Source organism: Myotis brandtii, unplaced genomic scaffold (genome assembly GCF_000412655.1).
Source record: "Myotis brandtii unplaced genomic scaffold, ASM41265v1 scaffold332, whole genome shotgun sequence".
NCBI lineage: Eukaryota > Metazoa > Chordata > Mammalia > Chiroptera > Vespertilionidae > Myotis > Myotis brandtii.
Window position 1 is genome coordinate 2,620,542 of NW_005362797.1, and position 13,290 is coordinate 2,633,831.

Below are 13,290 nucleotides of genomic sequence, written 5' to 3' on the forward strand. Positions count from 1 at the left end.
CGGGCCTAAGCCGGCAGGCAGACATCCCCCAAGGGGTCCTGGACTGCAAGAGGGCACAGACTGGGCTGAGGGACTAGCCCTCTCCCCTCCAGTGCATGAATGTTGTGCACCAGACCTCTAATATTTTTTTTTTATTTTTTTTTTTTAATCAATGCACCTTCAGGAGGGGTGGCGCTGCGTGTTCCTGGGGAAGGTCCAGACACAGTGCTCTCCTTCTAGAACAGAGGCTGCATGGGTCTGGCTCAGAGCTCAGAGCTGAGTTGATTTTTATCACCACTGTGTCCACCCAGAGGGAACTCAGGGCCGGCTCCTTCCTCCTGTTGCTTTGCTTCTCAAGGGCCACCTGTCCCGCACGGGGCACGTCGCCTCGGGGTGACCTTCCAGCACCTGCTCAGGGCCTGCTCGTCCACCTGCTTGTCATTCCAGCACAACCAAGGCACGTGGACCGGCAGGAAGTCTTGTTTTTCAAAACATGTACAGAGAAAGCATCCGGAGTTGCAATGTTGTTTTTATTATGGTAAAATATACACAACATAAAATTCACATTTTTGCGGTTTTAAGTGCACAGTTCTGTGCCGTTAGGACATACACGTTGTTGTGCGGCTGTCCCCACCATCCATCTCCAGCAGAACTCTTTCATTTTTCCAGCGGGAACTCTGTCCCCATTCACATTCCTTCCGACTCCCAGCCCCTGATACCTGCCGTTCTACTTTATGTCTCTATATGTTTACTATTGTAGGGCCCTCATGTACATGGAATCACATAGGATCTGTCCTTTTAGTGACTGGCTTATTTCACCTGGCAAAATGTCCTTGAGATGCATCCCCATTGTAGCAGGTATCAGAATTCCTGTCCTTTGGAAGGCTGAATCCTATTCCATAGCATGCAGAGACCACATTTTGCTGATGTGTTCCTTGGCTGATAGACACTTGGGGTGGTTCCACCTTTTGTCCATTGTGACTAATGCTGTCAGGCATATGGGTGTGTAACTATCTCTTCAACACCCGGCTTTCAGTTCTTTGGGGTGTAAACCGCAGTGGAATTGCTGGATCCCATAGTAATTCTATTTAGATTTTTTGAGTTGCCCCCCCCCCCAGTGTTTCCACAGCAGAGTTAAGATTTTGAAGAACTCCATCATGGGGTGGGGCAGATTTAGAGAGATATAAAAGTGCAATTTCTCTGTTCTTCACTTGGATGATCAACACAATGTTCCTCCAATAGTAAGAGCAACCACAGCCCCTGAGCCTAAGGATCTCATCGGTGTGGTGCTGCATGCTCAGTGCCTCGCGGGCTTTCCTCACGTCCCACTTCCCACACTGCAGGAGAGGGGTGCCGTTGTTGGGTCACGTGACAGACGTAGACACGGGTCAGAGAGGTGAAGCCGCTTATCCAGGGCCAGTGTCATGAGGACCTGCGAGCTGACGAGGATCTCGTCGGTGTGGTGCTGCACGCTCAGTGCCTCACGGGCTTTCCTCACGTCCCACTCCCCACACTGCAGAAGAGGGGTGCCGTTGTTGGGTCACGTGACAGACGTAGACACGGGTCAGAGAGGTGAAGCCGCTTATCCAGGGCCAGTGTCATGAGGACCTGCGAGCTGATGCCACAGCCTACATCCTCCCCACCACGCCACCTGTACCCCTTACCTCTCTGTCTCTTCCTGTCTGAGGAAGTTTATCATGTGGTAGATTCGTGGGTCTAATACAGCGGTTCTCAACCTGTGGGTCACGACTCCTTTGGCGGTCGAACGACCCTTTCACAGGGGTCGCCTAAGACCATCCTGCCTATCCGATATTTACATGACGATTCATAACAGTAGCAACATTCCAGTTATGAAGTAGCAACGAAAATAATTTTATGGTTGGGTCACAACATGAGGAACTGTATTTAAAGGGCCAGACTCCAATACTTCAATTCCATTTTGGTCTGTTTGTGTCTGTAAACTGAGCAAGAGCCTGGAAGGGGCAGTGGTGGGCCAATAGCAGCCAACACTCACAGCCCTGGGTGCCGGCTCCCCCGCCGGTTCGTGGAGATCTGGGCCAGGCTCCGGCATCGACCACGGCCCTCCCTGACCCTGACCCTCGGCCTTCCTGCTCTCACGGCCTCCGACTCTAATAAATTGTTAAAGATTCTGATACCACTTCTTACAGTGATCAGATAGACCAGCTCCAGCACAGGCCCTGCCACAGAGCAGCCGTTCAGCCACGTTCTGTAGGAATGAAGGAATCCAAGAGAGAGTGACCTGTCCTCCACAGAAAAGTCCTGATGCTACAGGAGGCAGCCACCCTCTGCTTCAGGACTCTGTGCTCTTGCTCCCCCGCAGATTCGACCACCTGGTGGCGATAGAGCGCGCAGGCAGGGCTGCGGACGGCAACTACTACAACGCCAGGAAAATGAACATCAAGCATTTGGTGGACCCCATTGACGACCTTTTCCTTGTAGCCCAGAAAATTCCTGGAATCTCGTCAACGGGTAAGCAGGAGGCACCGGGAATTCAGGACGTGTCCGCGCTACATGCCTTTTTATTGACTATTGAACACAGGGCAGGAAAGAGTTATATGGGGGGCCATTGTTTTCCACTCCAGAGAGGGTCTGTGTAGACAATAATGACAACGTCATTTGGAAAGCCAACGTTCCCACAAGCATCCAAGGGAAATGACATTGAACCCTGCGCGTTCTGTTTGCCCAACTCTAAACTATTAAAACTAATAATAGAATAATAATAATAATATCAAGGCACGGTATATTACGGTGGTCACACGGGGTGAATGTACCAAGTATACTATGTATCATCTTAGGAAGCATCTTAATTTTAAAATAGTGTTAACGATGTGATTAGTGCCATCTTTGGACTGCTAATCGTATCCTAGTGTGGTCATTCGCGGAAAGTACAGAACTTTATCGTTTTCAAAGAGGTTTCACATTGATGGTATTGCTGAGGCCTCTCTAAACCCCTGTGAGGTAGGTAAGGCAGGTCTAGTGTCCAAAAATGAGGCCGAAGGGGCTTCTTGAGCTTGCCCAGCTCATTGCTGCTGCCGGGAGAATCGGAAGCTGAGCCCAGACTCCCAAGACCCTACCTGACAAGCTTTTCAGGAACTGGATGGATTTCTGCAAGGCTTCCTCCCCTGGGGGCGACAGGGATCAGGACCTGCAGTCATTAACCCGTTTGCCCTTCTGTCTGCCTTTATCTGTTTTCTCCAACCCTGGAGCGTTTCCCAGACTCATTAGTCACCTCGGGCTTTTAAGGTTCTAATGAGTCCATGAAAGTCTTCCCGGCTGAGCTGAAAACTTCTGCAAACCCACCCTGGTCTTTCCCAGAAGCGGCCTGGGGCGTGGTATCCACTGTGTCTTTGGTTTTGTGCTTCCTGTTGCTCTGGGCAGGGCGCCTAGGGCCTAGAGCCTGGGGTGGGCAAACTTTTTGACTCGAGGGCCACAATGGGTTCTTAAACGGGACCGGAGGGCCGGAACAAAAGCATGGATGGAGTGTTTGTGTGAACTAATATAAATTCAAAGTAAACATCATTACATAAAAGGGTACGGTCTTTTTTTTTTTTTTTTTTAGTTTTATTCATTTCAAACGGGCCGTATCCGGCCCGCGGGCAGTAGTGCTGACCTAGAGCCTGGGGGGGGCGGGGGGGGGTGTTCCCAGGGTGGCGAAGGAAAGGGTCTCCTTGTCCAAAGGAGCAATCGGGGTCCAAAGGAGCTGCTGTTCCCCGCCGAACAGACCCCCAATCTGTGCTGATCCCCCACTGAGGCCCCCCGAGATCCCAGGGGAGCTGACTGCTGCCCCGTCAAGCTGCCCCCTTGGTGGGCCTCTGGGTGCTTCTCTGGGCCTCGGGGGCTGAAGCCCCTCCCGTGGTTTCCCACAGCCCCGTGCCCAGCAGGACTACTTACCCCTGATGGTCCTTCCTCGCGGCTCCATCAGCAAACACCCTATTCCTCAGTTTCCCAGGCAGCTGCCTCGTCCTGCACAGAGCGCTCCAATGAGAACACAGACACCCACCTTTCGCTGACTACCCCAGCCCTGGCCCTCTCAGAGACTCTTCGAGCTCAGTCAGGAGAACAAGGCCACGGGCAGGACTGGTTTGAGGAGTGAACAGGATGAAAGTCATAAAATGCGCTGTCACGGGTCTCCACACTGTTCCGAGAAAAACCCTTGGGGTGCGGACCGAAGGAATTAGGTTGCCACTACGGTCCATGGTCCATCCTTTTGGCCCAGTCCAGGTCTCCAGGTGGGTCACCTCCACTGCCCCGCTCCGCCGCCTCACAATGAGTGCTAACCCTGGTGGAAGTTCCCTCTGTTAACGTATAAAAACATGCAAACCTGTCGAGAATTTTGTGAGTTTATTTGAGCCGAACTGTTGACAGTTGTCTGGAAGCAGAATCTCAACCTCTTGGGATACTGCTCCGGAGAATGGTGTTTTTTCACCTTGTTCACCTTACAACCAAAGGAGGAGATGTAGCCCTAGCCGGTTTGGCTCAGTGGATAGAGCGTCAGCCTGCGGACTGAAGGGTCCCAGGTTCGATTCCAGTCAAGGGCATGTACCTTGGTTGTGGTCACATCCCCAGTAGTGGGTGTGCAGGAGGCAGCTGATCAATGTTTCTCTCTCATCGATGTTTCTAACTCTCTATCCCTCTCCCTTCCTCTCTGTAAAAAATCAATAAAATTTATATTAAAAAAAAAAAGAGGCGACGTAAGGGGGTTACACGGAATCCACTGGGGATAGATTAGGGAGGCGGGAGAAAGCAAAGCGGGGAAACCTGTGGGATTGGATAAAAAGTAAATGACAGACACACTTCTTTTACTTGGGTGGGGGCAGGATAGTTAACAGTCAACAGTTAACTCAATAACAACGAGGGGATTGGTGGAGCCTGTGCTTTGAGGGATCCGGAAAAAGGAAAATGACTTTGACATTCCAGTGATATGTTATCGTAGATGCAGAAAGACAGTAGGCTCAGTTAAGGTAAAGACTGACCTTTGTCAGGGAAGATACCAGCCTCGGACGTGACTACCCACCATAAACTGCTTTTAGTTGAAGTTTTCATTTCAGACGATCCTTTGTGGTTACTTTAGGTCCCTGAGTTTGCAAGCGCCATGCAGGCCTCCTCCCTGGGCCTGTCAGGTCAGCATGTGGCCCCCTTTTTGCCCACACCTCACAGTCCAAGCCTTTGTAGAAACAGCTGCAGAAACTGACAATCATGCGAGGCATCTGATGTTCCGGTCCACCTGGGCCGCGTATACAAGGTCGGTCCCCTACGATTATAATGGAGCTGAAAGAGTCCCATCGCCTAGTGACACTGTAGCTGTCTAGACGTCAGAGCATTCCATTACTCACATGTCTGTGGAGATGCTGGTGTAAACAGACCTACAGCGCCACTCACAGCATGAAACTATAGCACATACCATTATGGACAGTACATAATACTTGAGAATGATAATAAATGACTATGTTATTGGTTTCTGTATTTACTATATCTTTATCATTCTTTTAGAGTGTACTCTTTCTACTTCTATAGAAAAAAGTTTGCTGTAGCCCTGCCCAGTGTTGCTCAGTGGTTAGAGTGCATACGCCGAAGGGTCTTGGGTTCGATTCCCAGTCAAGAGCATGTACCTGGGTTGCTCCCTGCCCCCTGTCTGGGTGCATATGGGAGGCAACCAGTCGATGTGTCTCTCTTACATCGATGCTTCTCTCTCTCTCTCCCCCTCCCTCCCTCCCTTCCCCTCTCTTCTGAAAAGCAATGGAAAAAAAAATATCCTTAGGTGAGAATTAACAACATCAAAAAAAAGTTTGCTGTCCTGGTAAAGCAGTATGCCATGTTACTGAGTCTCCTAACTGCATCCTTTTCTCCTGTGCTTGATTTAATCTTGTGTTTTGTTCATCATGGCCCCAAACATACAAAATCACTGCTAACGTTGCCATTAAGAGGCCATGTCAAGTGACTGAAATTAAATTAAAAGTGGTTACGGTCTCCGACGATGGAAAGTCAGTGGCGGTCCCTGCTCACCAGTCTGCCTCTCCCATTCACCACAGCTACCGTCTTGACGAACAAGGAAAAAGTAATGAAAGTCATTACAGGATCTGCTTCATTGAAAGCAACGAGACCAACGAACATTTGAAAAGGTGCCGTATCAGACGTGGAGAAACGTCTGATGATCTGGATTAGGGACCAGACACAGAAGCATGTCCTTCTCAGCACCCTGACGATCATGATGAAGCGAGAAGTGTATTGGTGAAAGAAAAGGGTGGACCCGACTACGATGAATTTCCTGCTAGCTCTAGGTGACTGAAGCAGTTCCAGAATCAGTATTGAGCCCTGGCCGGTGTGGCTCAGTTGGTTGGAGCTTCATTCTGTACACCCAAAGGTCACTGGTTTGATTCTTGGTCCGGGATATGCCCAGGTTGTGGGTTTGATCCCTGGTCAGGGTGCATATGGGAGGCAACCGATCCATGTTTCTCTCTCACATGGATCTCTCTCTCTCTCTCTCTCTCTCTCTCTCTCTCTCCTTTCCCATCTCTCTCAAATCAATAAACACATATATTTTTTTAAAGAATTGTTATTCATACATGATGTGGAAGTGAGTGGTGAGTCTGCCAGTGCTGGTGTGAAGGCGGCTGGGGAATTTTTGGAAACTCTAGATAAGCTTATTTAGGAGGGAAATTACTTGCCAGAACAAACATTCAATAGTGATGACACCTCCCTATGCTGGAAACAGATGTCTGAACGTTCTTTCGTCCATGCGGAGGCCAAGTCGATGCCAGCTTTCAAGGCTTCTGAGGACAGGATAACATTTCCGCTGGGGCTGTGTTACAGGCCACAAATGGAATCCCTTTAATATGGCACAGTGAGGACCCCGGGCCTTTGAGCTTCTCACTAAGCAGTGTCCTACAGGGGCAACAAGAAGGCACGGATCACCCAGCTCCTCTTCCCAGGCGCCCTCCTCGGGTGCTATGTCCGCAGAAGGGAGAGGTATGTTTGGAGATTAACATGTCTTTCAAGATGTTGCTTATTGTTGCCAATGCTCCCACACACGCTCCTTTTATTGGCGATCTTCATCCCAGTCTCAAAGTGGCGCTTCTCTCTCCAAACACCATCTCTGCGATCCAAACAATCCATCGAGAAGTTAAAACAGCTTTTAAGACCTACTCCCCGAGGATGACCTTTGCCCAGGCTGTTGCTGCCCCTGAGGAAGACACTGAGAATACGCCGAGGCAACGATGAAGGCCTGCAGCGTCTATCTCCGCATCAGGAGCCTTGCTGGGCTGGGCTGATGTCGTCCAGGAGTGTATGAGTGGCGTCTGGAAGAAGACACTCAAGAGGTTGGTCCATGACGTCAAAGGACTTGCCAAGGATGAGGAGGTTGCAAAAGTCACCAAGTCTGTGGCTGAGATGGCAAAGCCCTGTACCTGGCTGCAGGTGTGGATGGCATTGAGCAGCTCCTAGCGGTGGTTCCTGAGGAACTGACCAATGAGGAGGTGTTGGAGCTGGAACAGGAATGCATAACTGAAGAGGCAAGAGAAAAGGAAAGTGCAGGAGAAGAATCCCCACCCGGCTGGCATGGCTCAGTGGTTGAGCATAGATAGACCTGTGAACCAGGAGGCCATGGTTCGATTCCCGGTCAGGGCACACGCCTGGGTTGCGGGCTCCAACCCCAGTGCGGGGCATGCAGGAGGCAGCCGATCAATGATTCTCTCTCATCATTGATGTTTTATCCCTCTGAACCTCTCCTTTCCTCTTTGAAATCAATAAGAATATATTATTTTTAAATATGAAGAAGAATCCCCAAAAAATTTCACAGTGAAGGGTTTGGCAGAAACTTCTGCAGACCTTAACAGCTCCGTAAAAAGTTTGAAACCAACACGGAAAGGTTTTCACTAATAGAGAGGCGTGTTCGTGGTGCATTATCTGCTGACAAGCAAATCTATGATGGAAAACAAAAACAAGCAAACCACCATGAACGTGTCTCAGAAAACAGTGAGCCCTCCTCGGAAGAGCCGCAGGCCGGCCCTTCAGGTATTCCAGAAGGAGGCCTTGTTGCCATAGGAGACAGTAGCTCCACGTGTGTCCTTGCCCCGGAAGACCTCCCAGTGAGACAGGACAGGACGGGGAGTGGAAGGCGGTGATATCAATGGTCCTAACCCTGTGTAGCCCTAGTGTGTGTGTTTATGTCTTAGTTTTTAAAAGAATCAAAAAAATTAAAAAAGGAAGTTTAAAAAAATAGAACTAGAAAAAAACTTATAGAATAAGGATATAAAGAAAAATAGTTTTGTACAGCTATACAGTGTGTTTGTGTTTACGCTAAGTTTTATTACAAATGAGTCAAAAAGTTAAACAATTTTTAAAGTTTGTAAAGGATAATAGTTACAATAAGCTCAGGTAAATTTATTATTGAAGAAAGAAAACTCTTTTTTATAAAGTTAGGGTAGCCTGAGTGTACAGTGTTTATAGAGTCTACAGTCATGTAAGGAATGTCCCGGCCCCCACATTCACTCACCACTCACTCACTCACCTGGAGCAGCTCCCAGTCCTGCAACCTCCATTCATGGTATGTCCCCATTTTAATCTTTTTTAAAAGTATATTTTTATTGATTTCAGAGAGGAAGGGAGAGGGAGATAGAAACATCAATGATGAGAGAGGATCATCGATTGGCTGCCTCCTGCGTGCCCCACCCTGGGGATCAAGCCCGCAACCCAGGCATGTGCTCTGACTGGGGATTGAACTGTGACCTCATGGTTCCTAGGTTGACACTCAACCACTGAGCAACACTGGCCGGGCCAAACTTTGACTCATTTTTAACTAGAGAATTTTCTAGAATACCTAAAGGAGAAGTACATCTCCTGGTTGTCTGAAAATATATCCAGAGCCAACCCCCTCCTTTCCCTAGAGGCAGTGAGGCCCGTGTGGAGGGGTGGCCCTGCCCCACAAACCCCATTTGGCCTGATCCTATATATACTGACTCGGTTTGTCTTTCCTTTAGGGGTTGGTGACGGAGGCAATGAACTTGGGATGGGCAAGGTGAAGGAGGCCGTTAAGAGCCACATACGAAATGGGGATGTCATCGCCTGTGATGTGGAGGCTGACTTCGCTGTCATCGCTGGTGAGTGCTAGGAGGGCTGGCCAATGCAGCCTGGCTGCCCAGGGGGCGGGGCCTGGCTGCCCAGGGGGTGTGGCCTGACTGCCTAGGGGGACCTGCCTGCCCAGGGGGCGGGGCCTGGGTGTCCAGGGGGAGGGGCCTGACTGCCCAGGGGGAGGGGCCTAGCTGCCTAGGGGGGGTTCTGGCTCAGAGCCTGTCTAGCCAGAAGTTTATCCCCCCCAAAAACATCAATAAACACAAAGAACTCTTAAAACTCCACAATAAGAAAACAAACTGCCCAATTAAAACATGGGCAAAAGACCTGAAACAGACAGCTCGCAAAGAAGATGTAGGGATGGCACGTAGGCATCTGAAAAGATGTCCACATCCTACGTCTCTGGTCTCTACTCTGGTTCGCTTTTCAGCTGGGACACCCAGAAGAGGAGGAGGAAACCCCCAGGCCTGGAGTTTGCTGGCTGTTGGCAGATCCGTTATCTGCCGCCCCTGTATCCTGGGGTCTTGGATCCCAGGGGGAGAGAGCCTCAGGAAAATTTCTCTGCAAGTCCTCAGATTTCCTCAAGTTTATCTGCCACCCAGATTCTAGGTTCTTCGTAAAATTGGTCAAACCCCACGGGCTTGGCCCGCTGCATCCCTGATGCGGTGACTTCAGCAGCAGGTGGAGTCCCCTAAAGAGAGGAGGGGATCTCACGTGACAGTGGGGCGAGGGCTTGCTGTGTGGAATGAAAGCTTCGGATGAAAACCTTCGATTTGGGGCTGCGGGAGGTGAACAGGGTCCCCTCCAGTTAGGGTTGGGAGCGCTGGGGCCTGAAGACAGAGAATGGCGTCTGTTCCCTCAGCTCAGTGTAGCCCAGAAAGAGCAAGGGCTCTGAATCAGGCCGATGGCAGCTCTATTCCCCAGCCTCGCTGTCCTCACGCTTGCAGAGGGTCAGAGGAAACCTGTGTAACGCCCTGGGCTGGGCGGCCACAGAAGCTTTGCTGCGCTTGTAGCCGGCCGGGTGGGCACGGGGCGGTAGGCAGAGGGATGTCCCAGGACAGTGAGTCAGGAGGCCCAGCAGCCCTGCTCCTCTCCACCCTTGGCTCCTGACACCAGGAGGGAGGCAGACCCGGGACGGGTCAGCAACCAGCGGGCCCAGCTTCCTCAGGCCCGACAGGGTCCACCCGCCATTGGCGCCCCGGCCCTTAAGGCCTGCTGAGCTGTCCTGTCATCCCAAACCAGCATAGAGATGAGTTTGCAGGGGGACTCAGCGCACATGGGGCCCCCAGCAGCAGGGCCCCTGCATGTGGGCTCAAGCGCAGCCCCCTTTCCTGGTCCTGGGGCCCTCGCAGCCTCATGTGCCTGATCCCACTACGTACCCCAGGATCCAGCCATGCATGGCTCCTGTCGTTGCACAGATGCAGCGTGAGTTTAATTTTTCCATTAGGATGATGTAACAACAATACTATAGGCATTTTCAAAAGGCAGGTAGTGACGGTGATGGGAGCGGCAGAAATACCACCGTCTCACCAGAACAGTCAGCATCTTTAGTTTTGCATGTCAGCTTCTCGTTCTCATGCTCAGTACATGCCCATTGTATGTAGTTTCCACCTGGCAAACCTGCATTTTAAATACTTCTCTTTCCCTTTAATATTACTATGCATATGTTTTTATTTCCACACTTGCCATGAGGTTGAGTATGGGCTCAAGGGTGGCATAACAGTGTGGATATACTTAATATTAAACACCTGAAAATGGCTAAGATGGTCAGTTCTATGTGGGTTTGTTTTGTTTTTTAACACAATTAAAAATTAAAAAAAAAATTTTTTTTAAAGTATGAGCTCTGGAGGCAGCAGCCTGAGTTCACATCTTAGGCCCACCACTTACTGGCTGTGTGACCTTAGACAGGTGACTTAACCCCTTGTAATGGGGTGACCCGTGGAGACGACCACCAGGGACTCAGATCAAGATTTAGGAGCCTTTATTAAGCTGGCCAGCGACTACAGTTACAGCACCCTGCCAAAGCAAAGGCTGAACTGCAGTGCCGACTACAGGAGTTACATTATTAAATTCTGTGCAGGCCCTGAGAAAAATGTGTCTTTCAAATTCTGGGTTCCCAATATGGAGGAAACTCTCTTTATTTATACTTTTTCCAGTCCTTTGTCTCCCAAATTTGGAATGAGACTTCCGGGCCTTCTGAGAAAGAAGGCCTGTGTACACTTGAGATGTGACTTTCTGCCACTCTTGTCAGTGACAAGATGTTGATTATATCTGTCAGAACCACTCAAGGCAATACTGAATAAAATGTTATCTCCGAGGGGGAATAAAATTTTCTTGAACTAAAAAACTGCCATGGTTCAAATATTAGCATGAGGAATTCTGATTTGCATTCAATTTGATGTCTCTTTTTCTTTGACCATTAAGAACTGATGATAAATTTATTTTTTTAAATATATTTCATTGATTTCTTACAGAGAGGAAGGGAGAGGGATAGAGAGCTAGAAACATCAATGAGAGAGAAACATCGATCAGCTGCCTCCTGCACATCTCCCACTGGGGATGTGTCCACAACCCAGGCACATGCCCTTGACCGGAATCGAACCTGGGACCCCTCAGTCCACAGGCCGACGCTCCATCCACTGAGCCAAACTGGTTTCGGCTCAAACAGCAGTTTTTATATAAGATGGATACTTCACCCTCTGTTCTGTTCCCCAGTTTTGTAAATGAAAATTATAATAAATGCCTATACTGTTGTGGACCAACATTCTCGAGAATAAGACCACCGACTCCAATTAGGTCTTAAAGAGCAAGCGAGGATTTATTGAACTGGCCAGCGACCACAGTTACAGCACCCTGCCGAAGTAAGGGCTGAACTGCCGTGCCGACTACAGGAGTTACATTTTATTAAATTCTGTGCAGGCCCAGAGAAAAATGTGTCTTTCAAATTCTGGGCCCCCAATATCGAGGAAACTCTCTTTATTTATACTTTTTCCAGTCCTTTGTCTCCCAAATTTACTGCAAGGCCCATATTAAATGACCCTTTTCCAAATCAGTCAAAATGAGCGCCCCTCTCAGTGCTCCCATAATCCTTTGCAAACGTTTCATTCATGATTGTGCCACCCTGTGGTGGGCTGTGTGCACCGTCCCTCTCTCCCCTGATTGGGAGCTCCCCTTCCTTTTCTTTCTTTCTTTCTTTCTTTCTTTCTTTCTTTCTTTCTTCTTAGTGCTATAATAAAAAATCAAATATTTACTTCTTTTGTGGTATAAGCACCCTTGTAGAAGATTATTTTACCTCATACGTGAGAAGTTGTAAGTAGGCTTTTTATTCTACAGTGCTTCTGTTTTATAATTGTTGCTAATCCTCACCAGAAGACATTTTTTTCCATTGCTTTTCAGAGAGAGTGGAAAGGAGGGAGGGAAGGGGAGAGAAAGAAAGAGAAAAAATTTTGTGAGAGAAACACATCGACTGGTTGCCTCCCGCAGGAGCCCTGGTGCCCCGACTGGGTGGTGGGGAGCAAACCTGCAACCCAGGTGGGTGCCCTTGACTGGGAATCGCACCTGAGATCCTTCGGTTTCCAGGCCGATGCTATCACCACCGAGCCCCACTGGCAGCCAGGACACCCCACCTTTCTCAATCCTCTAGCTCCGCAGGTCCTTAATCAATCCTTCTTCACCCGAGTGGAGAACTGACTCCAGCAGGTTTCGGAGAAGAGCCGGTGAGGTGGTCCCCAGAGTGGGAACTGGCCCTCTGGGCTGGCCGATAAAAGAGGAAGGAAGGCCTGATACAACTCAGGTGGCGGGGCTGTTGCCCGCCCTCAGAGGACAGGCTTCCATGCAGCCTGAGGTTTCGGGCCGCCACGCTATAGGGAGCGTTCTGGGACGGCTTCCTCGGGGGATGGCCTGAGCCTTTTTCTCTGACAGTCGATCGGGCGTTAACAGTACATAACCCAGGTGGCTTAGAGCAGGGGTGGGGAACGGCCTGCCCACGGGCCAAATAAGCCCCGAGAAGTCATTTGGTCTGGCCTGGCCAAGGCAACCGAAGGCAGGACTCAAATTCAAGAAATCTACGAGCTTTGTTCATAGCGACATAAAGTTACATTAAGTGAATTATGTTAAGCGAACGGTGTTATAAATATCCAAATGGTGCTGGGCAGCAGTGCTTCTCACACTTTAACTTGAATCAGAAGCACCTGGAGGGCTTATTAAAACTCAGAGTGGGCCCCA

General features: G+C 49.6%; 1 protein-coding gene across 4 annotated transcripts in view; it reads left to right on the forward strand.

The window, feature by feature from the left end:
• LOC102252495 (chromosome unknown open reading frame, human C14orf159) overlaps positions 1 to 13,290 on the forward strand; it is a 67,629-nt gene that overhangs the window by 44,005 nt on the left and 10,334 nt on the right. For all 4 annotated transcript variants that reach the window (XM_014543678.1, XM_005871195.2, XM_014543677.1 and 1 more), the window contains exons 10-11: positions 2,321 to 2,469; positions 8,976 to 9,095. In XM_014543678.1, coding sequence (XP_014399164.1) covers positions 2,321 to 2,469; positions 8,976 to 9,095 — 269 coding nt within the window. The remainder of the gene's footprint in view (positions 1 to 2,320; positions 2,470 to 8,975; positions 9,096 to 13,290) is intronic.